Source organism: Magnolia sinica, chromosome 2 (genome assembly GCF_029962835.1).
Source record: "Magnolia sinica isolate HGM2019 chromosome 2, MsV1, whole genome shotgun sequence".
In the NCBI taxonomy this organism is placed as follows: Eukaryota; Viridiplantae; Streptophyta; class Magnoliopsida; order Magnoliales; family Magnoliaceae; genus Magnolia; species Magnolia sinica.
In genome coordinates this window covers 4,704,341-4,729,231 of record NC_080574.1, presented here as the reverse complement: position 1 = coordinate 4,729,231, position 24,891 = coordinate 4,704,341, and the positions used below count along the sequence as shown (strand labels likewise).

The 24,891-nt window shown below is 41.7% G+C and overlaps 2 protein-coding genes across 2 annotated transcripts; one reads left to right on the top strand and one right to left on the bottom strand.

The window, feature by feature from the left end:
- The first annotated feature begins 210 nt into the window (after positions 1-210).
- LOC131232404 (transcription termination factor MTERF4, chloroplastic) lies at positions 211-2,533 on the top strand. The gene has a single exon (XM_058228628.1). The coding sequence runs from the start codon at positions 568-570 to the stop codon at positions 2,419-2,421; it is 1,854 nt and encodes a 617-aa protein (XP_058084611.1). The 5' UTR covers positions 211-567; the 3' UTR covers positions 2,422-2,533.
- Positions 2,534-22,754: 20,221 nt separating this feature from the next.
- Positions 22,755-24,454, bottom strand: LOC131238021 (phenolic glucoside malonyltransferase 1-like). Its single transcript, XM_058236149.1, has 2 exons — positions 24,149-24,454; positions 22,755-24,105 (listed from the first exon to the last, which is right to left on the bottom strand). The coding sequence occupies exons 1-2, from the start codon at positions 24,414-24,416 to the stop codon at positions 22,925-22,927; spliced, it is 1,449 nt and encodes a 482-aa protein (XP_058092132.1). The 5' UTR covers positions 24,417-24,454; the 3' UTR covers positions 22,755-22,924.
- Between the last annotated feature and the right edge of the window lie 437 nt (positions 24,455-24,891).

Genomic DNA, 24,891 nt, shown 5'->3' with positions numbered 1-24,891 from the left:
TCAGTGTGACCTTACGAACAGGTTGGATGGCAAATAAGTATCACTGTAGGCCATGGGAAGGTTTCAAAAGTGGACGTCATTATCCCCAATGTTTCATATGGTGTGGTCCACTTGAGATTTGGATGTGCTTGAATTTTGGTATTACGCCTTAAAATGAGATGGACGAAACGGATGGATGGTGTGGATAATACACATACATCACGGTATGCACAACAGTACGCAATCCGCGTCTGGATATGGGCTTGGATGAAAACCCTCGCTTCCAAAACCTCTCCTTCCCTCGGTCACGTCCCGCCGCCCCCTTCGATGAAAAACCCTATCAAAACCCTTCAATCTCCTCCTTTCAACGCTTAATCATCTCGCATCATCTGGCAGTCTTCTCCCTTCTTTCGAGAACCATCATCCTCTCCGTTCTCAGGGCGCGCACGTTAGCAAGACTGGTTTCCTCGCAACCACAGGTGCGTACGTTAATTCCTACTCCTCTTCTCTCATTCTGCCTCTCTGCAATGTCGTCGTCTTCTTTCGTTTCCGTTCCTCCTCTTTGAGAAGTCGTCTAGGGTTTCTGAAATGAACTCTCTGCTTCGGAAAAGAACTCTAAATTCCTTCTCAAATCCAAATGTCTCCATACAAATCTCTCGTAAACATGCTTCAATCTTCCTTTCCATCGATTCCTCCCGAAAACCCCACAGTCTAGACATCAAACCCCCCAAAACAACCCAAATTTCAAAACCCAGTTTCGATGATTGCTTATATCCAACACAATCTATTGAATTCCATGAAAATCTTCAAATTCCATGCATAAAACCCCGCCAAACAACTCAAATTTCAAAACCCAGATTCCGAAATCGCTCATATTCAACACAATCAATCGGAATCTATGGAAGTCGCCAAAATGAATCCATCAAACCCCACCAAAAAACCCAAAATTCGAAATCCAGGTTCCAAAATCTGTTATGTTGGACTCAATCTAGAAAACTCCATGAAAAACCCCAAATTCCATCAACCAATTTCTCCAAGACAACCCAAATTTCAAGACCCATGCTTCAAAATCGTGTCTTTTCTACCCAATCAAGTAAATTCCCTGAATATGAAATGCCGTCCGTCACTTGGGGCGTAATCCAAGGCCGAAAGGAGAAGCTTGTCTCTCGCGTCATCATCTGCGATTACCTGAAATCTCTCGGAATCATCCCTGATGAATTAGAACACCTTGAGCTGCCATCGACGGTTGAAGTCATGAAAGAAAGAGTTGAGTTCCTACAAAAATTAGGCCTGACAATTGATGACATGAATGAATACCCCCTAATGCTAGGCTGCAGTGTCAGGAAGAATACGATCCCGGTTCTGGGCTATTTGGAGAAAATTGGAATTCAGAGGTCGAAGCTCGGAGAATTCATCAAGAACTACCCTCAGGTCCTCCATGCGAGCGTTGTCGTTGAGCTCGTCCCTGTTGTGAAATTCCTCCGTGGTCTAGATGTCGAGAAACAGGACATTCCCTATGTGCTGCAGAAATACCCAGAGCTATTTGGGTTCAAGCTCGAGGGCACGATGAGCACTTCCGTTGCGTATTTGGTCAGTATCGGTGTGAGCCCGAGAGATATTGGGCCAATGGTCACACAGTACCCATACTTCCTGGGCATGCGGGTGGGGACCACAATCAAGCCCATCGTGGATTACTTGGTTTCATTGGGAATCCCGAAGAAGGTCTTGGCTCGAATGTTGGAGAAGCGGGCATACATCCTTGGGTACGATTTGGAGGAGACGATGAAATTGAATGTGGATTGTTTGCTTAGTTTTGGTATTAGACGGGAATCGATCGCTTCGGTTGTCACGCAATACCCACAAATTCTTGGCCTGCCTTTGAAAGCGAAGCTTTCTTCTCAGCAGTACTTCTTCAACTTGAAGCTTAAGATTGATCCAGAAGGTTTCGCTCGGGCGATAGAGAAGATGCCTCAGATTGTTAGCCTTAACCAGAATGTTATTTTGAAGCCAGTCGAGTTTCTTCGTGGGCGGGGGATATCGGTCGATGATGTGGCAAAGATGATTGTTAAATGCCCACAATTGGTCACTCTTCGAGTTGAGCTCATGAAGAACAGCTTCTACTTTTTTAAGAGTGAGATGAAACGGGCGATGCAAGAGCTGGTGGAGTTTCCAGAATACTTAACTTATAGCTTGGAGTCAAGGATCAAGCCTCGGTATCAGAGGTTGGCCAGTAAGGGGATTAGGTGTAGTTTGGCATGGTTCCTTAACTGCAGTGATCAGAGGTTTGAAGAGAGGTTACAGGCTGATTTTATCGAAATGGAGAGTGTGGGGCCATCATTTTGTATGGGTGGAAAGTTGGAGATGCCGGGGAGCGAGCTTGTGTCGGATGAAGAGGATGAGAGCGATAATGAAGTACTCTATAGACGGACTGTATCTCTTTAGCAAGATGTGTCTATGGAACTTTCACCTTCCTAATGATATTGGATTTGATTGTAGATGTTTATGTGTTACTTGCTGCCAAAATCAAATTAAATTATAGATGAGGGTTTGGTAATTGCTGCCATTTTCTTTTTCTATGGTTTGTGCCCAAAATTTTAGGTGAACGGTGTTCGATATTGGTTCCTATTTCCCATTCTCAACTGGCATTTTTTTAAATATAGAATGTGTGCTTTTTGTTCGTGACTCCAAAAACCTGGGATAATGCTATGATGAAGATGATGTGTCAGTTGTAATGCTTTAAGGAATGTTGTCTGTTAGTAAATAATGTATAAGGTATCGTGTGGTGGACAGGATTTTTAATTTTAATTTTTTTTTTTTTTAAATGGTTCTTCAAAAGAATTTTAGTTGGGTTTGCACTGACACTCAGCCTTCACATTCTCATTTTGGAGGTTTCTACTCGGAAGTTGCTAAAGGATATGTGTGCTTGCCACTTAAAGCACACACTTATTTTTGGAGGCTTTCTTTCTCTTCTGGTAAAGGCCCTACTGAAATTATTAAAAAGAAAAAGGGTAGGAACAAAAATAGACGTTATCTTCCAAATTCACAATTTCTCGATGCGGAAGCTGATGTTTTGGTGTGGATTCCACTAAAATTCTTATTTTTGAAAAGCATGTTTTAAAGAGTTCATTGCCCAGATGATCATAATATACCTTTGATGAATCAACGAAAAGGTGCATTCTTTTTGAAAGTATCAAGAAAATGCCACATTTGTTTTATAATTGACAAAAATATTTAAAAACGAAGGAAGATGCGACCCTGGGACAGGCAAGGCATTTCCAACGAAGAATGACCCTCTTGTCATTTTGTTCTTAGATATCAAGAGTTGGTAATCTCATTTGCTCTCTCCACACATGACAAGAAAGAAATATGAAAAGAAGACACGCTCTGAATCTCCCTAAGAATGAAGGTGAGTCTTCATGTGATCCGAAAGGGATAACCATGGTTCAAAGAATGCCTTAATCATTGAAATTTCATACAGATGTACTTTACAAGAATTTTTATGAAAGCTTTTCATTTGCTTCTCTTCCATGGAAGTTTCATTTTCCCATAATGTATCCTATTTCTTGTTATGATGATTGATTCAACCTTTGATTAAAAAGATATCTTGGTTATATTTCATCTCTTCAACAAGTTTAGTAATGAGAATGGGTACTGTACGGAGGATTTGAAATAGGGAAAAGAAGTACCATTTGGATAATATTTCCAAAGGAGTTGTGGCCAAGTGGGTTTTGGTCCTGTTATTCAGAGGTTTGAATCCTTCCGTCCTAGACCGATTCTATTAGAACAAAGATTGTTCGTTTCTTTAACAATCCTCTGTTTAAGAGTGTAATGTTGGATACGATGGATTGTAAGTCTTTTGGTGCAAAATGGAAAAATCTTTAGCTACATTATCATAGAAACTAAAAATAATTTGATTTAACCCAGCCTTTCATGGGTTTTGTTCTATTATACTAAACAGGGTTGTGCTGGGAATCCCAGTCATGCATTCATGGGGCTTGTCAGGAAGGGTCATGAGCTATGGATATGTTAGGTACAAAAATTCCACATTCTAAAAACTGATTCTTTTCTGGTTATCTGGCAAAATATTGTAGAACTGTAAATACTGGAGAGTATCTTGAAAGAGAAATGCTATTATGCGCCTCATGTCATAGTTCTATGCAGCTACTCGTGGCACGCATGGTGAACATGCTAGGTGAGCAGGAATGTTGATTGGGTGGGCTACAGCTTGGATGGGGCCATAGGCAAAAAATCATAGTGATTGCCTAATGTGGCCCTTGTTCCAACCATTCCTTTCTGCAGGCTACTGATCGGATGGCTACAACAGTCATACTCTTGCTTTTGGTATATGGTCTCTCAACGTGGTGACCCACTAGATCAACAGTCCCAGTCACCAAATGACTTTGCCACGTTTATCATGATGATGGAGAAGTTTAGAACTTGTATGATGCAAGCTGCATGATGCCGTTTCTCATCTTGATAGTTCTCTTTCTTGCTATTGTCTTTTTTTTTTTTTTTTTTTTTTTCTATTTTTGTTTCAATATATTGCATATAAAAGCTGAAGTAGGAAGACGGCTTCATGTTTAGTTAATCTGTCTAAGCAGGAGAATATGAAATCCTTGAAAACACTTCCAACAGATGATCACAAAGAGCACGCCTTTATATTTGAAGTTTCACATGCAGTCCTGCGTTTCCTGCCAATGAGTTGTGTGCAGGACATGCCACAACATGAAAATCACCTAGGCAAAGGTTGGACATGGTGCATCTTACTCTTAAAATCTAGAAGACCATCTATCACTTCTCTGTAGATAGTACTTATCTCTTGTTGACATCAGCTATCCTTGTTCAAGAGCACGGGTGAAGGAGATGGCTGTATTTGGTGGGCAGCTGATTGTGGAACTTCTGCCAATCTACCTTTTATAAGCTAACCTTACATTGTGGGAAAAAGGCTAAGATGATGATAATAATAGTTTTATAAAGATTTAAGGGATTATGGTGCTCTGATCATCACCATATTTGTTTTCTTAGATCTTTACTTGGATTTATGAGGCTTGAGCCATGAAAATTGGTATTTTAAGTAGTACCATGGACAAGCATCGACTTGTGAATGTTGGTTTCATATATGGTTTGATACGGCAATTTGATGAGTTTATGCATTTTGCAGATTAAAGACTTTTAGGTTGTGTTTGGATATACTATTGAATTGAATTGCAGAATCTAATATAATAAAGTGATAATAACCAACTTGTAATTTGCTTTCCTGTGCATTCACATTGATGGATTGTGCAGGCTGAGGGGCTGCTGCCTCTTATAATAGCAGCCTGTGCTTGAAAAGTCACCATCTCTTCCAGTCCCATAATACTGGTCTCAAGAATGTTCAGATAGCAACGTCAAACAATCTGAGAATACAATGCCCGAGTTCCCAACGAATGAAAATGGTGAGAGTATGATGGATGACACACATGCGCAAGCATACAGGTTATTCAAATTAAACTGTCCAAATTATGGTTCCTATATTAGATGTATAAAGGACCAAAAATTATATTGGTAGACAGTTAATGGATGGCTAAAAATGAAAAAAATATCCAACAGTCCTGTTTCTACAACCAAGTGTCCATGAATCAGAGGTTATCATTGTTCAGTAAACATGTTCAAAAGTTGTAGTTCTTTGATAGTAATTCATTTCAAATTAAACTGTCCAAATTATGGTTCAAGGCATTTCTCAAATTTGAAGGGATGTAATTTGATTTTCCTTGGGCTGTTATTGGGCTGCCACTCGGCGTCACTTTTATATTGCTTTTGCTTTCGGTTTGTTTGCATTTTCATTTTTAATAAAAATTTGTAATCTTTCAAAAAAAAAAAAAAAAAAAAAAGAACAAAAAAAAGAAGGAAAAAAAAAAAGATGCATTTTTTTTTTCTTTTGAAAGGTATCAAGAAAAAGGTGCATTTGTTTTATAAATGGCAAAAATATTTAAAAACAACGGAAGATGCAACCCTGGGACAGGCAACGCATTCCCAATGACGACCGACCCTCTCGTCATTCTGTTCTTAGATATCAAGAGTTGGTAACCTCATTTGCTCTCTCCACACATTACGGGCAAGAAACATGAAAAGAAGACATGCTTTGAATCAGAATGAAGATGGATCTTCATATATTCCAAGAGGGATAACATGATTCAAAGAATGTCGCAGTCATTGACATTTCATATAGATGTACTTTACGAGAACGTTCTATGAAAGCATTTCATTTGCTTCTCTTCTATTGAAGTTTCATTTTCCCCTAATGTATCCAAAAATTTGGACTAATTCTTCTGATGATTGGTTCAACCTTTGATTAAAATATATATATATATATATATATATATATATATATATATATATATATATATATATATATATATATATATATATATATACCTTGGTTGATTTCATCTTTTCAACTAGTTTAGTAATGAGCATGGGTACCACACGCGAGGATTTGAAATACAGGAAAGAAGTAGTCAGGTAACATTTCTAAAGGAGGTGTGACCAAGCGGTAAGGCAATGGGTTTTGGTTCCATTACTCAGGTTCAAATCCTTCCGTGTGGACTGATTCTATCAGAACAAAGATTGTTCTCTTTTCTTGAACAATCCTCTGTTTAAGAGTGTAATGTTGGATACAATGTATTGTATTGTCAATTATTTCAGTGCAAAGAGGAAAATTCTTTAGCTACATTTTCATAGAAACTAAAAATGATTTGATTTAACTCAGCCTTTCATGGGTTTTGTTGTATTATACTAACAGGGTTGGGCTGGGAATCCTACTCATGCATTCATGGGGCTTGTCAGCAAAGGTCTTGAGCTGTGGATATATTAGGTATGAAAACTGCACTTTCTAAAAGCTAATTCTTTTCTGGTTTTTTGGCAAAATATTGCAAAAATGTAAAAACTGGATAATTATCTTTTAACTGCCTGCTTTTAATGCATAAACGACCTGATTAATCATTCATCCTGCTGTTCGCACGGCTTGTCTTAAGATTTCACACGATTTATATGCGTGTGAGAGGAGTGATCCGCTACCAACCGCACCCTAGGGAAGAATTGTGCCCTCACGTTAAAACATGTCTGGCTCACGAGCCTGCGATTGCTACCCTGAGCTGCTTCCAGCACTGCAAAAACGGGTCTCATGCAGGAAACCAAAGCACATCAAAACCTATTTAGTCTTAACTCTTGGGTGGGTCTCCCCTTAATGTGATTCTCTAATCTACGCCATCAGATGCGTTGGATCATGTTGACCTAATGTCCAAATATCGGTCATGATTTGGGTGGGCCACGCCAAGGAAAACAGTTGAGAGACAGATTTGCACAACTGATTTTTACAAGACCCGCTGTGATGATTATGTGAAATCCATGCGAAGCATTAAATTCTACATAAAAAATGAGTTTGGTTCTCCAAAAATCAGGTCCATCCATAATTTAGATGAGCCACACCAAGGGAAATAGTTTGGAAGGTGGGTATGAACTTGTACACTGTTTTCAATGGTATGGTCCACTTGAACAACAGACGGGGCTGATTTTTTAGCCTTGAGCCTAAGATGTTATGACATGCCTGGTGTACAGAGTGGATTTTCAAGAAGGCATCACTTTGGGGTCCAGTGCCAGTACACCCCTCTATTTAGTAAAATCTGTTGCCTAAGGCAGGTTTTTTTTTTTTTTTTTTTTTTTTTTTTAAATTCAAAGCAACTAGAATATATTAAAAAAGCGGAGGGGTACAAAAAAAAAAAAAAAAGGGACTGCTGAGGTAGCAGAGCCAAGGCTACAAGCCAAGAAACAGGAAATTAAAATCTTTAAGACACGGAACAGCAACTGCCCATTCTATAGCCTTAGAGCCCACAGATCTCCTTCCAGACTACCCACCAGATGGCGAGGATAGACATTCTCTACACCCGTGATCTGATTTTGCCCATCTTGAATCCGTGCCAATAAGCGAGCATGGAAGAAGCGGTGGCCGGGGTATACCCGCTGATATTAAAACTCTTAAAGAAATCGAAACAGACCTATGAGATAAAAGGACAGTGGACCAGAAGGTGGTCAACTGATTCCTCGTCGGCCATACAACGTAGGCAAATGTTGACGAGCTGCATTCCTCTCTTTTTCAGATTATCGATCGTTAAGATCCGATTCTTTGCCGCCAACCATCCAAAACAAATGAATTTGGGGGGGGGGGGGGGGGGGGGGGGGAAGAATATCTCCATATGAAAGGAGTGGCCGAAGTGTCTGTGGAGGGAAGGGGGCGATGACTGCATAGAGAGATTTAACCCAAAAGTGGGAGGATTTGTCCTTCAGCCATATGATTCTGTCAGGGTTGGACTGAGTCGGGATCACCCTTGAGAGACATTCTATAAGTTGAACATAGTCGCTGACCTCCCACTCTTGGAGATTTTTGCTGCACGAGATGTCCCATACTAATCCCGTTTTGGACATAGAATAAAGGGAGGCGATGGGACTGTTTTTTTGTACAGCCAAGTTGTAGATAGTCGGGAATCTGTCCTTTAATGTTGTCTCCCCCAGCCAAGGTCTTCCCAGAATCGATTTGCCGACTTGTTCCCTAGGACAAATCCAATATTCTCAACAACAGCTTTTTTGGTACGAAGATTCCCTCTCCAGATGTAAGAGGCTCTATAAGTGGAAGAATCTTTGGTCCACCACCCTCCCGGAGAATGCCCATATTTTTTAAATATGGAGAATCCCTCTCCAGAGGTAAGGCAGTTTACCATCATGTATTTTTTAAATACACTCGGAACATTAGGTGCCTGATCTAATATTAGACATAAAGCTTAAACATCAGCCTAATCCCTTATTCAGGTGGGGCATATAATTTGAAACAATTGGTTAACCCTCTGAAATGTTTTCTTGGTGTGGCCCACCTGAATCAAGGATAGGCTTGATTTTTAGGGTTCAAGACTAATTTTTTGTGTGAAATTTAATGGTTCACATGAATTTAGGCCCACTAAAAAAAATAAAAATCAACAGTGCACCTTTGTCTCCTAACTGTTTCTCTTGATGTGGCCCATCCAAATAATGGATGTGGCTGACAGATTTTTGGACTATGGCCCAACATGAGCCGACACATTTGATAGTCATATTAGATTAGAGAAGGGGATGAAGGGTCAAACCTAAATATTCTTCGCTTACATGAGACCAGTTTTTGCTGTGCGGTTCTATAGACGTCTGCAGAGACAGGAGGGAAAGTCGTGCTTGGGGCACCTCTAGGAATTGAAGGCTACTCTGCCAGGCGGTGCTCTATGATGTATGTTTTTATCTACACTGTCTATCCTTTTTTTCCCCATCATCTTAGGACATAAGCCCAAAAATGAGGTAGATCTAAATCTCATGCGCACTATACCACAGGAAACAGTGGTTGATTAAACGCCCACGATTAAAACTTCTTGGGGGCCACAAAATCTTTGGATGAAGCTGATATTTGTGATTTCCCTTCATCCAGGTCTATGTGACCTAATCAACAGGTTGGATGGAAAATAAACATTACAGTGAGCCTCAGGAAGTTTTTAATGGTGGGCGTTCAATCACAACTATTTTCATATGGTGTGGTCCAACTGAGATTTGAATCTATCTCATTCTTTGGCTCATGCACTAAAATGATATGGAAAAATAGATAGATGGCGTGGATAAAACACCTACATCATGGTGGGGCTCCACAGATCACCATCCAGTAGGCAACTTGCTACCATCAGCATCAGTAGGCAATCTGCGGCCGTTCGCAGTGTGCACTTCGAATGAACAGTCCAGATCGATCGCACATGAGCCATCTTACGGTGGGAACAAAGCCTCACATGGTAGCGCTGTAGATACACAGACACCCTTCTCTGTATGTATTTGTATGATACTCCTTGTTTTCATTAGTAGAAGCAAATGCTAAGAGGTGCGTGTGATCAGAACCGCTCATGAGGTGATCCCCACTTTGCAATGTCTTGTCTTAAAACTCAGTCTGATCTCATGATAAGGTGGGCCATATGTATATTTAGAATGTGGATCACATGATCAATTTCTCTTGACTAGATCAGCTTGATTTCATACTATAAAATTGTCTACTTTCCAAATAACAGGTCCTACCCTTCTGCAATTGCATGAGAATATCTCATTCAAAAATCTCACATCTCCTCTCTCCCAGATACTATGCTAAAATATCAGCTCTTTGCAGGTAGTGATGACCCAGCTCTCCTTCTCCACCCTTCTAAAAGCTTCCTCTCTGGTATGTGTTGATCTTGGGCCTGGTTGATGTTTGTGGAGTCCTGGAGTTGCTTGGGGTTTATTGGTGGACTGTTTTGAACTTATGCAGGTGTTTCTGAGGTTCTGGGCCCTGATGGATTCTTTTGCTTTGTATGGTTGTTGTTGGCCTCGTTCTTGTGTAGGCTTAATAAGACAGTGTTATCCCCTGGGTCCCTGCATCTTCCATTGCATCATCTCCTTCACCTGTGATTCGCTACTTCTCCATATGTTGCCAGGCCTGCCAATCCCTAATCAAGGGAAAACCCGATTAGCTAGCAGGCCTGGAACTCATGCTCATGCCTAGCCCACGAGCCTTCAGCTCCAGCCTCCTTCCAGTGTAAACTAGGCTGGAGAAAAGCTGGGCCTATGTTAGCTCGGACATCTTTAATGCTACCTAAAGGCCTGAGTTGCTGGGCAGGAGTACCCTTCTGGCATTTTTGTGCGCGTAGTGTTCTGGGGCTTCATACCATAGGAGATGAAAAGCTAGATCCTAAAGATCACAGACTCTCCCCAGTAAAGGTTGTGCTGCATCGATCAGATCCCTGGAATGGACAACATAGATTTAGAAAGGCATATCTATTAGGGAATGTTAGCCATCTTATTGGTGGCCCTCAAACGGCGGTAGGAAAAGAAAAAAAAAAAAGAGTCAATGGTCATATATTCATTCAGTTAAAATGAAAAATGGGATAATTCTGATTTTTAAATCATTCTTCTATGGATTATGTTATCAACAGAATTTGGTGAACATAAATGATGGATTGGGAAAGTTTAAGTTCCTGCATTATGATGCTACCTGGGGCCCACCATGATGTTTCTGAAAAATACATCTTGTCCATCTATTTTTTCATATCATTTTAGGATATTATATCAAAAATCAGTTGGATCCAAAACTCAAGTGGGCTGCACGAGAGGAAACAATAGAGATTCAGTGACCACCTTTTAAACATTTGTATGACCACAAAAGTTTAGTATAAGGCTAATATTTTTGTGTTTTCACTTCATCTCCGTGGGAATGAACTTATAAACAGTTTGGATGGCATATAAATACCAAGATCGAGCCCAGGAAAGTTTCAACGGTGTAAGACTCTTTCACCAATTTTCCTTCTCGTATGGCCGCTTTGAGTTTCGTTTCCACTTGATTTTTGGTCTCTTCTCCTAAAACGATGTGAAAAAAAAAAATGGATGAAATGGGGTGGAATTTTTTAGAAACATCATGGTGGGGCCACATAGCATCCCAGCGGCAGGAACTTCTTGCTAAAGGCTTTTAGCAGGAAATTCGCATCCGTTTTACCTTTGCAAAATGACAGCACTGCCCCTTTTTGTCCCCATTTGAGCCGAATCAGAGATGCCCATAGATTGCAGACGCAGGAGAATAGGTGGGGTCCACATGAACGTGTCTCTGCATGAAGATAGGTGCGGTACACATGAGCTCATTTTAGGGCTTGTGCCTAAACATGAGGCTGATACCAAGCTCAAGTGAGCCACATGGCCGATTAAGTACAGAAGTTATTCGACCAAAGTGGGAGCCATGTTTTTTTACTGTCCATTCTGTCCATCTATTCCGCCACCTATTTTAAGGCATGAGACAAAAAGAGAGAGATTCTTCAAGAGCTCAAGTATTTCACACAAACATGAAACAGTGGGATTAAAAGCTCACTGTTAAAACACTCTCACTGTTAAAACACTCATTCAGCCACAGGATGTTTGCGGCAAATCCACCTCATTCATCTGTTTTTACAGCTTATTTTATGCCATGGACCAAAAAATGATGCCAATACCAAGCTCCAGTGGCCCAAGTGACAGGAAAAGTGGAAATTGAACGTCCACCGTTGAAGAATATTGGGGCAATTATATGTCTCATTTTACACTTTGGGTCCAGCAGATTTTTAGGCTCGTACACCAAAATGAGTTGGTAAAACAGATGGGCAGGATGATTTTTTTTTTTTTTTTTTTCACAAATAACAAGGTGTGCCCTACGTGCAGTTGGAGGATAAGGTGGCACGCCCATGAATCCAAGGTAGCTCGGAGAGATAGCAAAGTGTGGTAAGGTGAGGGCAATTCCTTCAATATGAAAACATATAAATTCATTCTTACAGTAAACTAAGAGCGGTTTATTTTCTAACAGTAAAAACTATGATCGGGTTCTCATAAATAGTTTAGAAGTGAGAAGCTTTTGGTTCATAGCCAAAAAGGCAGCGGGCATATGGGAAAAGCCTTTTTTTTTTTTTTTAAATTTATTTATTTAAGGAAAGAGAAAGCCTCCCTTTTCATTTTTATTTTATTTTAAAATTTTGATCGTACTAGCATTGAAGAATAGTAAAAATCTCTAAATGGATGGGTAGTTTCAAATATTCTGAAAGTAATCATCTAAAAGTTTTTTTTTTTTTTTTTTAAGAACTAAATTGCCTTTATCCTTAGAACTTCATTTGTATAGAGCTTATTTTTCTTCTTACTTTACAGTTTTCTTAGGACTTCTTATTCCTTTTCAAAAATATTTTTCAATGACCCACTACAACTTCTTTGGATAGCATTTTTCAGTGTACATTCACTACCATCAACTTCTCTAGCATATCGGCAAGCCACTGATATGTGAAAGTTTTATTTTTTTAGAATAATATTTTCTTGTAGATGGAAGCTACTTTTGGTTGTGGATAGAGAGTGATGGCGGTGATTATTATTGTCATGGGGAGAAGTGATCGTTAAAAAGAATTTGAGGTATATAAGGATGGTTATGGTTATCATGTGGCAGACAATGAATGAGATAAATTTTGAATTTTGTAATGCATTACCTTGAAAGACAATGAATATATATCATTTTCTAAGGGTTGAGCTTGTGTGTTAAGGGTTTGGGTTGTGGTTGTCATGTATTAATTAAGGGTTAAGGTTGTCATGTGTTAAGGTTCTGAGTAGTGGTTGTCATGTGTTAAGAGTTTGAGTTGTGGTCGTCATGTGTTAAGGGTCGAGGTTGTCACGTGAAAGGTGGATATTGTCATGTGTTAAGGATTGAGGTCGTTATGTTATAAGGGTCAAAGTCGTGGTTGTAATGTGTTAAGGATCGTTGTTGTAATGTGGTAAGGGTCGGGGTTGAGGTTGTCATATGGTAAGGGTCAAGGTTGTCATGTGCTAAGAGTTGAGTTGTCATATTGTAAGGATTGAGGTCGAGGTTGTAATGTGGTAAGGGTCAAGGTCGTCATGTTATAAGGATCAAAGTTATGGTTGTAATGTGTTAAGGGTCAAGGTTGTTGTGTTATATGGGTAAGGGTCGTGGTTGTAATGTGGTAAAGGTTGAGGTTGTTATGTGATAATGGTCGAGGCTGTCATGTGAAGGGTGCATATTGTTATGTGCTAGAGATTGAGCTTGTCATGTTATAAGGGTCGATGATTGTAATGTGGTAAGGGTCAAGGTCCTGGGTAAAGATTGTGGGTCGATGTTGTGGTTGTAATGTGTTAACGGTCGAGGTTGTTATGTTATAAGGGTTTAGGTTGTAATTGTAACGTGGTAAGAGTCAAGATTGTAACGTGGTAAGGGAAGAGATTGTCATGTGCTACTACCGTGAGTTATGTGTCGAATCCACTTCGTCCATTGAATTTAGAATTTAATTTAACATCGTGAGATAAAAAATGAGTTACATCCAAAAATTCTATAGCTCCCAAAATGTTTTCATTGGTAGGTTTTCAATCTCATTACATTCAATGGTGTTGTCCACATAAGCTTTTGATATCCATCATTTTTGGTCTCATGCCCTAAAATAATCTTTCAAAATGGATGTACAACGTTGATAAAATATATACATCACAATGAATGTCACATCCCAAACTCAGAAACCGGGTTCATAAAATTCCCGATTGTCAAATCCGGCGCTGATAGCCTCCGTAGAACCCCATTCCCGACTCCCGGCACCCATTTACCAAGTTCCGATCCTGGGATCCTATAAGGAGGATTTTCAACATCAATTTGATTTGTAATGAGTATAACCATAAGCATAACCCACAAACAATAACCACAAGAATACCATCACAAAATTCAGTATGATAAAAAACTTTAAAGTACAATGCGTAAGAAGGGAAATACAAGATAATAAAGTCAAAACTTTAAAAGCTTTGCAGCACGCTCCTACTCCTGAACTGTTACTGCCTAGCGTTACCTGCACGCAACGGTCGTGTATAAGCTTATAGAAAGCTTAGAGGGTGGTGAAAGTGTGTGCATATAGTAGAAATGCAAGTTTGCAATATTAGAGTAATGTGAAAATGCCGGTAAATTCATGAATGTCATCAGTCGTACCAAGGCTATGTGATGCAAGGCATGAGTGCTATCGGACATATGAAGACCATGCGATGCAAAGAGTGAATGATGTCGGTCATACCAAGGCCATGCGATGTAAGATGTAACTTAAGCATACCAGTCCTCATCCAAATCCATATGTCAATGTAGCTCATCGCTAGAGCATCAAATATCAGCATAGTTCTTATTCTGGATAATCACCGGGGTTTAGTACACTCTACGCCAGCTTGCCGCCCCTATCCGAGCGCATAACTAGGTGAGTAGAAGAGACCTCACTATTCGCCTGCCGATATTGGGCCCGACTCGTCGATAGCGGACCTATTCCTCAAGCTGGTCAAACTCAACCTAGAAATTGCCCCCTCACTCAGGCAGGTAAGGTCACACCCATTTCCAACAGACTATGACACAATGGGAGACGTAACCTACTGGTATACGGCCCTCGCGTGCTCAAGCATCCACTTGGTCTCGACATTGGAGTTATCCTCTAGTATATCGAGTTTAGGAATTTTCACCCAGTGACATCTATGACGCCCCAATGCTAGAAATAGTATTTTCGGTATCTAATACGGCCACTCACGATGTGTCTGTGGATGCTACATCCCTGATGTCGCTAGGGCACACAATTATCACAATCACACAAATGCAAATGTGCATGAGTCACGCAGTCTAATCATGCATCAATCCTGCTCATGCCGTGCGCTCATGTGGGGTAACTCTGCCTATCAGGGAGTCCCAAAAATCACTTGCACTATGACATATGTAATGCCCAATCACATCTCATAACAAACATACAGACGATGAGTATGGGCATGTATCATGATGCTATGCTGTCACAAACTCATAATCGGCAACGGTAGTCGGTATCAGCAATCTGCACCGATAATCGGCATCGATAATCAAGCTCGACGTAAGGCGGGGTCCATAGATGGACGACCGATGATGGATCAATTAAAATCAATGGGGCCCAAGCGTTTGAGTTAACCCACTAGAGAATGATGAGAATGATCCTAACAAAGCCTAAGGGAAGGTCACAATGTGGACGTTCAACCATCATTGCCCATCAATGTGGACCTTTAACCAACATTGCTCCCAAGGAATGACGCTCATGGCGCCAAATTGTAAATGGGCCCACAGTCTTATACAAGGGTCTAATATACATCATCATGGGCCTCGCTTATGGGGCATATATGCATCACATTGAGCCTCACTCATGGGCCAATATATATAACATCGGGCTGTATCAAATGGGCTGAGTCGAATGGACTGATCAAATGGGCCGAGTCAAATGAGCCGAATGAAATAGGCCAAGTCGAATGGGCCGAGTTGAATGGGTTGATCAAATGGGCCGAGTCAAATGGGCCAAATCAAATAAGCCAAGTCGAATGGGCCGATTCAAATGTGCCGAATCAAATGGGTCGATTCAAATGGGCCAAGTCGAATGGGCCGAGTTGAATGGGCCGATCAAATGAGCCGAATCAAATAAGCCGTTCATCCATAGTTAGAGATCATTATAGAGCATAAAAAAATGAATCATATCCAAAGGATCATCTGGACCATACCACAAATGGCAGTGGTGATAATGATTCCCTCGGTTAAAAATTTAGAGGGCCCACCATAGCATTTATTTCCCATCCAGTCTGATTATAAGGTCACAAAGGCCTGAACAGTGAGGAAAAACAAATATCACATTGGTCCAAAACTTCTGTAACCCAAAGGGGTGTAATGGTAGAGGTTCAATCTCACTGTTTTCTACAGTGTGGTCCACATGATACTAGATCTGCCTTATTTTCAGTCCCAAGTCTTAAGACAAGCTCGCCAGATGAATGGACGGTTGGCTGGATCATATACATCAGGGGTGGGGTCCACATGCATGTCCAATGAATGGACGGTCTGGACGTTGCATGGGCATCAGAGGGCCCCACGTCCTTGCTGTTGCACGTGCAGCAGTCCCACGTGTGGGGTCCCATCATCCTTTGGTGTGGACGGTATGGATAAAACACATATGTTAGGCCCTATGGCACCATCCAGACCCTCCTGGACGGTGCTAATCTTCATATGTTTAAAGGTGGGTCCCACATGGGAGTGGCCCACCATAGCATTTAGTGAATATTATATATATATATATATATATATATATATATTATAATACTGTATATTAAATAGTTAAAATATAATATAATATATTATATATACAAAGAGGAAGTGTCTGCCCACCGTCCAGATCCATCTGGATGGTGCAGATTACCTAAGTTACAGGTGGGTCCCACGTGGGAGGGTGGCCCACCATATCATTAATTAATATAATATATTATATTATATAATAATATATCACACACACACACACTTTTATATATATATATATATATATATATATATATATAAGTGTGTGTGTGTGTGGGAGAGTGGAGCGTCAGTGCCTAGTGTCTAGAGACGCTGGACGGACGGCCAGATGGTAGGCCCCACCTGAATGGACATCAGGATGCATACATCAGGGTAGGGCCTCACATGGCACGTGGGACGCTGTCATCATGGTGGGTCCCAAGAGCACGTCCAGACAACTGGACGACTGAATAAACAGATGGACGGTTTTGATGTAACACATACATTATATGGTGGGGCCCACATATACTAGCTTGGTGGCGTCAATACACTAGCTATAAGAATGGTGGGACCCACAGCTCTTACTCACGTCAATATAGCAGCTGATTAGTTGACGTGAGGTACACCATCCAATCCTCTCCCACCGTCCATGGATTGGACGGTGCGGATACAACGTATAAGATCAAGGAGGGGTCCATTCGGGTGGGCCACGCAGCTTCAACATCACCACAAGAAAATGAGAGAGAGAGAGAGAGAGAGAGAGACGATGATGGAGGGACCCCGCCACTATGGGCCCCTCATGATTACAACACATACGTCATAATGGGTCCCACCTATAAGTGGGCCCTCAAATGCAAATCGACGGTAGATCACCCACCTATCGGCCTTCTTCCTTATCTCCTTGGACTTGTATGCTTCTTGCCTTCTATTTTAATGGAGGTTGATGGGGAATGAATGGTTGAGATGGGAGATGAGAGGGTAGGAAAGTGGGCCACACTTATTGTTTTGGGAGAGCTTGGGGAGGCTTGGACGTGAGATATTTTTTGTTGCTTGGGAGTGAAGAGAGAGAATGATAGAGAGAGAGAGGGAAGTGATGTGATGAAAAGAGTTGGAGTGATGGGTGATGGGTGGAGTGATGGAGTTGTTAGAAAGGGATGGGTGGAGAGAGAGAGAGAGACTTGACTTTGGGAATGGGAAGGGATGGGTTGCTTGTACTTGTGGTATGGTGTATACTTGATTGATTGATTGATTGATTAATGGGATAGGTCGTAGAGATTCTCTCGAAATTCGCATGCGCGGCGTTTTCCTCGAAATGAACGCGGGCCCATATCTTCTAGCTTGGGTATCGGATCGGTGCGCGAGTCGTGGCGTTAGAACTGTGGCGATAGTGTGGTCGCTAGGGTGTAAGTTTTGGGTCGAGTCAACTTCGGTATGCAGGATTCGGCTTAGGATCGCGTGCAAACGTCGAATACTGGTCGAGGGTTGCCGGAATTCGACCGGGAGGACCGCGGGAACTAACAGAATGGTACGGTCTAGGGTACAAGTCTTACAATGGCCTCCATAAAACCATCCATCTCTAGACAGGTCCAGTTACCCCATCTACCTCACGTCACGTTACATTGATGTGGATTCTGAGGGAAGCTTTTTGGAGGCAGTTCCTACTACCGTAAGTTATGTTGGGCCCACTATGATGTTTGTGGGAAATCTACTCCATTCATTTATTTTGGAAGATCATGTCAAAGACATGAGATAAAAAATTGGACAGATCTAAAACTCAGGTGGATCACACGATGGAAAATAGTGGAAAGGACTTGCTTACCATTTAAACTTTTCTAGATCCACTGTGATGCTTATATGCAATCTAAACTGTTCATAAAGTGGCCCAAATGCTCATAAACGCCGTATCATGGGGATGGACTGAAAAAATAAAATTATTAGCTTGATCCAAAGCTTCCGCGGCCCGATGAATGTTTCAAACGTGGGCATATGATCTCTACTATTTTTTCGATGTGGCCCACTTGAGCTTTGGATTTACCTCCATTTTGGGCTCATGTCATAAAATGATTTGAGTAAACATACGAACAATGTGGATTTCTCACGAACACCATAATAAGCGCACGGAACAATGTGGATTTCTCATGCTGGCTCCACGCAGAAGGCAGCAAGGGGTAATTTCATCCCAACTTTTTCTTAAGAGGTGCCGAGTGATTAAGCCGGATATTTATTTAATCATACTTAATATTTGGGTATTTCGGAATACCATGATACTTTTTTTTTTTTTTGTCAAGATCCCTTTTATTTTATACTTTGATGGCCTCTTTAAAATTTTGAGAGACTAAAATGTCCCATGCTCAAGACTACTTCAGTAAATATTTTAATATTTAAGGTAAAGACATGGCCGGCAATGTCATTTTCTAGGACAGAATGTCGAAAAAGTGGAAGACTGATGTTCATGAGGTCGGGGCAGATGACGGAAACGGATTAGCTACTCCCCCTGCCCCCAGCCAATGGCTGGTAGTGGGTGCTCTGTAGGCCCCACCATAATGTATGTGTTTCAGCCATGCTGTCCATCTATTTTTGTAGATCATTTCATGGTATAAGACCAAAAATGAGATGTTTCCCGGTCTCAAGTGGACCACATTAAAGGAAACAATGTTGAATGAACGTCGACCATTAAAATCTTTTCTGGGGCTATAAAAGTTTTCGATCAACTTGATCTTTATTTATTTTTCCCTTCATCTTGTTTTGTATGGCCTAATCAATAGATTGGATATCAAATAAACAGTACAGTGAGCCTTAGGAGGATTTTAACCAAGGATATCCAATCACTATTGTTTTCATGTGGTGTGGTTCACTTGATATTTATATCCCTCTCATTTTTAGGATTAAATCCTAAAATTATCTGTAAAAATGGATGCACGGAATGAATGAAATACATACATCATGGTTGCGCCACATAGCACCGACCACCAGCCACCGGGCTGGTTGCAGGAGAGTAGCCAATTCGTTTCCCAAGATAAAGTGTACGCGGTTTGGATGAAGTTCCTTGGCAAGGATGGTGGATAGGGTCCACCTCTATATTTGTGGGAAATCTACCTTGTTCATCCATTTTGCGAGCTCATTTTAAGATAAGACACCAAAAATAAGGTGGATCTAATACTCAAGTGGGTCACATGAGAGGAAAAATTGGGGAAAAAAATATCTACCGTTAAAACCTTCTTGGGCTCCGCTTTATATTTATATGCCATCCAAACCATCTATGAGGTCATTACCATTGGGATGAAGTGAAAATACTTAAAAAAAAAAAAAAAAAAAAAAAAAAAAAGAAGAAGAAGAAGAAGAAGAAGAAGGAAGCCTGAAACAAAGCTTTTACGGTTATAAGGATATTTCAACAATTCTTACTGAATCCCCACTGTTTCCTCTGGTGTGGCTCGCTTGAGTTTTGGATCCACCTCATTTTTAGTTGAATGTTGTAAAATTAGCTCACAATACGGATGAACGGAGTAGGTTTCTCACGAACAAAAAGGTGGGCTCCGCAAAAGTCTTTACCAGGAAATCGGCCTCACAATAAAATCATACTTACGGCGGACCACACTGTCAAAATCAAGTGGTAGCCAATAGAATGACTCGGTAAAATGTCACGGGGAATCAGGTTTCAAAGAAACCGGAATGGATCATCATCATTATCCGAACTATGAGCAAATGGGATAGAACGGTCTGAATAAACCGGAATGACCTTTCGCAGGAAGTTCCTGCGCATGGTATATCCGAACTAAAGATTGTGCATCTTCTAATTTGAAGATCCATGGTTGGGTCCATCAGATGAACGGTCTGAATTGCCTAGCAACGGCCTCTACCTTTATCAAAGGCGTGGATTGGGTACTACCCTTAGAGGACCCATCGTAATACACGTGTTTCGACCAAGTCGCCCATCCATTCTGTAAGATTATTTTAATGCATGAGCCAAAAAAGAAGGCAGATTGAAGGCTGAGTGGACCACACCACAGGAAGCGGTAGTGATAACAGCTCCTAGTGTTGAAACCTTTCTAGTGTCCACTGTGATGTTTATTAACCATCCACTCTATTCACACGGTTAAATAGACCTGAATGGAGGGAAGCATAAATATCAGCTTGATCCATTAGCTCTACTGCTCCCAAGAAAATTTCAAATTTAGGCATTCAATACCTCACTATTTCTTGTGGTGTGGTCCACTTAAGCATTTGATCTACCTTATTTTTGGGCTCATTAGCTGAGATGATTTGTCAAAATGAATAGATAGCTCGTATAAAATGCATACATCACAGTGGGCCCCATAGAGCCCTCCATCTTTCTCTAGCTAGGTCCAAGTGGGGCGGGCCCTTAGTCTTGCTCCATTGGTAGACACTAAGGAGTTTCAACACCTGCTCAAGGGTTTGAGTACCCATGGGTGGTGAAATCCCACTACGGCATGAGTGTGTGGTGGTGCGTGTGCATGTGTGTTAACCAAAAAAAATTAAAAAAAGGTCTAATTGGGGCATGGATTGGCCACCGATGCTAACATCGGCCATGGGGCTACTGGTCGGTCCTCTATGGGCCCCACCATAATGTATATGTTCTATCCATGTCGTCCATTCAATTTTCTAAATTATTTTAAAGTTTTATTCGAAAAATGAGACATCTAAATATTGAGTAGACCACATCACAAGAAAACAGTAATGATTGAATGTACGCCATTAAAAAACTCTTAGGGCCCATTGTAATGTTTATTTGACATCCAACCTATTAATTAGGTCATATAAAACTAGATGAACGAAGAAAGCAAATACCAGATTCATCCAAAAATTTCATAGCCCTTAAGAGGTTTTTAATGATGGGCGTTTAATTAACACTATTTGTTGTGATGTCGTTCACTTGAGATTTTGATTTACCTTATTTTCATGATCTGTCCTAAAATGATATGCAAAAATTAATGGCTGAAGTGAATGAAACACATACATCACAGTGGGTTCACAAAGACTTGACCTGAAGTAGTCAATTATGGGAAAGGTTCATAGAACTTTATGTGATGGAAATTTACGTAGGGCCCACCATAATATTTGTAGCAAATCTGCATCCATTTTTTAAATATCATATTCGGACCCTTGGCTCAAATACAAGGCGAATATAAAACTCAAGAAGGCCACAAGAAAGAAGTTGCTAAGAAAATACTCATGGTTGAAAACTCCCACGATATATTATGACATTTATATGTCATCATGCGGACATTGCCATTCTTACTTAGGATGAACTGAAAACACAAAAATATTATCCCGATCCAAAATTTGTGGCCCACAAATTTTCACCCTTACAGTTTACTTAAGTTTTGGATCTGCCTCATATTTGAGTCCCTGACGCCATGTAATCTGAAAAAGGAATGAATGTGCAGATGGATTTCCCACAAACATCAAGAGTGGGCATCACCTAACTTACAGGGTCCACGTAGTAGCACAGACCACTAGCCACCTGTCTGGTGGCAGCATCACTAGCCAAACCGCGCCTGTCCCCGCCCCTTTGTGATTGTATCCACACCGTTCATCCGTATTGAAAACTCATTTAAGGCATGATCCAAAAAATGAAACAGTTCCAAATCCCATATGAACCATTGAAAAAGAAACCATGGGGATTGACCATTAAAAACATTTTGTGGGCCACAAAAGCTTTGGATCGAGATGATATTTGTGTGGTCCCTCTGCCTAGGTATTTGTGACCTTATCAACAGGTTGGATGGAAAATAAACATTCTGGTGAAATCTATGAAGTTTTTAATGGTGGGGATTCAATCACAACTGTTTCATGTGGTGTGTTCCACTTAAGGTTTAAGTCAGCTTCATTTTTGGGATATTACTCTAAAATGAGGTTTCAAAATGGTTGGACGGTGTGGATTTAAGGCACATACATGCAGTCAGGTGTCCCACCCACCTCGGTGGATCTCCCTTTACGAACCAGGCATATCAGACCACCAAGCCCTATGTCCGACCGGGAAGGATCCTGGGTAGCCGAATAACCCACATGTGCAGGAAATAAGGTGATCAGGACCGTTCGTGCAATGGATCCTCACCAATTATACCCAAATAAACCCTCACATCCTACGCGTGTAAGCTACAAGAGGAAAGCAATCCAAAAGTAGAAACTGATGGCTAGGATCATCCGTTTGAGAACAACAAGATGGGTGGATAAGATCTACCTCTCGACCTCCCAAGTGTGAGGTGTTAGGCGATGAACGTCCTGTCCTGATTAAGCTGAAAAGATGAAAGCGGGCCTCTCATTATTTTACCACTATCAGATCACCAACGAAAAAGTGGGCCAAACGTAACGAGAGGGGGCTTCCACACCCTGCTCAAACAGAGTAGCAAAGATACGCATTTCGTCCTCGGGCAGCGCCAAACCGACCTCGACCCCACCTTCTTCGTCCCTGCTATCTCCGATATAAAAGCTTCCCGCTCTCTTAATCGATACCATCTCTGTCTTCCTTGGCTTTCCCCATCCGAAATCCGTTTCGTAGACCCGAAATTTTGGAGACCCGCCAACAAGAACGACTCCGTCACCCAACCGAGTCAAAGCTCTGTAAAGCCCAGCCCAGCCCTCCGCCGCATCTTTCAAGACACCGCTTGCTTCAAACTCTCGAATCGCTCTCCCAATCGCTTCCGACGTGGGACCCACCCCATCTTCTTTCGCTAACTCGCTCCTTTCCGCCTCAGCGAAACCCGTGCCGAGACAGTTCCCGAAATACGTAGCGGGTATCGGTTGGACCAGCCGAGCCCGGCAGTCGACAGGGAAGACGAATTGGACGGTTTTACCCTCGCGCACTCGTACCTTGACCAAGCAAGCCCACACGTGTGCGCACGTCAGCACGAACGTCGAGAAATGAAACGGTTCCTGGCTCGCCTTTGAACGTAGGGCAACGACTCGTTGCCTGAGCCACTCGATGTGGGCCCGACTCAGCACGAACGTGGCTCGAACCATGGTGGCTGGCGTCGTAATATCAGACGCATCTTTGCTTTGGGCGACTTTGTCCTGCTTGAGGAAGAAGCTTCGCTTGGAAGAGTCGAGGTTTCCAACCACGGTCCTGTCGTAAAACGGGAACGACGTGATGGAGGAGATGTCTCCGGATCTACAGATGGACGCCCAGGATTTAATGAAGTGGGCTAAGGTGGAGCCATCAGCTGCGACGTGGTCCACGCTATATCCAATGGAGATGCTGGAATTCGGGAAGAGGGTGACTTGCAGGGATAGTAAGGAAGGTAGGTCTAACTGAGGGATGAGAGGATGGAATTCCGTTACGTCTTTTGGGTAGTTTTCCACGAGCCGGTGGAAGTCCACATCGGATTCTGCAACAGTTAATGAGATCGAATCGCCGTCAATGTAGCGGATCTCCGGCTCCCCGGTTTCTGACGTGTAGGTCAGCTTGCCGGCGAGAGGATAGAAGAGATGGAGGGTGAGAGCAAGGAAGTGTAGGTCAGCTTGCCGGCGAGAGGATAGAAGAGATGGAGGGTGAGAGCAAGGAAGTGTAGGTCAGCTTGCCGGCGAGAGGATAGAAGAGATGGAGGGTGAGAGCAAGGGAGTGTTTGAGCTTTGGAAGAAGAGTGTTTAGGAAATGGATGGCGGTGTTGTTGGGTTGCTGTAGTTCGTAGAAGATTAGGCGTTGGATGTGAGGCAGTTTTAAGAAGAGGGTGTCGAAGAAGGTGAGAGGGAGAGAAGCTGAGGCTACAGAATCGAGCCCAGCAGAGACCTGACAAAGCTCGAGCAGCTTTACTGCGTGGGGTGGCGCCATGGATGGAGAGAGAGAGAGAGAGAGAGAGAGAGAGAGAGAGAAGATTTTATAAAGAGTACTTAAATGAGATAAGATTTTATAAAGAGTACTTAAATGAGATTTTATTTCTTTAGTGCCAATTCAACTCGAAACTTAGACGAGTCAACTCGACTCGGTGAGGTTTTGAACCGAGTCGCTGGGAACTCACTTGACTCGGTGCGATTCAAACAGAGTCACTTGGTGAAATTTCAAGCCGGGTAGCTTGGAAACACGAACCGACTCACCCAGTGAGTTAGATCACGACAAGAATGAGCGAATTTCTTGTATGAATCAGGTCATTACTGGAGTGGGCTGTGTGAGTAGTCGATTTCTCATGAAACTCACCTGAGTTTGGGCTTGGGCCTAACTTAGTCGATCGGTCCAGTTTTCATTGACTCGGTTGATTATTCTATTAGTAAAAAATATGGGCGACGCAAACACATAACCTCTTTTAGGT

What these genes read in the sequence shown, in the direction of transcription:
- LOC131238021 (XM_058236149.1), bottom strand. Translation starts at nt 24,416, where the DNA reads ATGGCGCCACCCCACGCAGTAAAGCTGCTCGAGCTTTGTCAGGTCTCT. An exon ending in CGGCAAGCTGACCTACACTT is followed by an intron (nt 24,106 to 24,148) that starts CCTTGCTCTCAC and finishes CTCGCCGGCAAG; the next exon opens with CTGACCTACACTTCCTTGCT.
- LOC131232404 (XM_058228628.1), top strand. Translation starts at nt 568, where the DNA reads ATGAACTCTCTGCTTCGGAAAAGAACTCTAAATTCCTTCTCAAATCCA.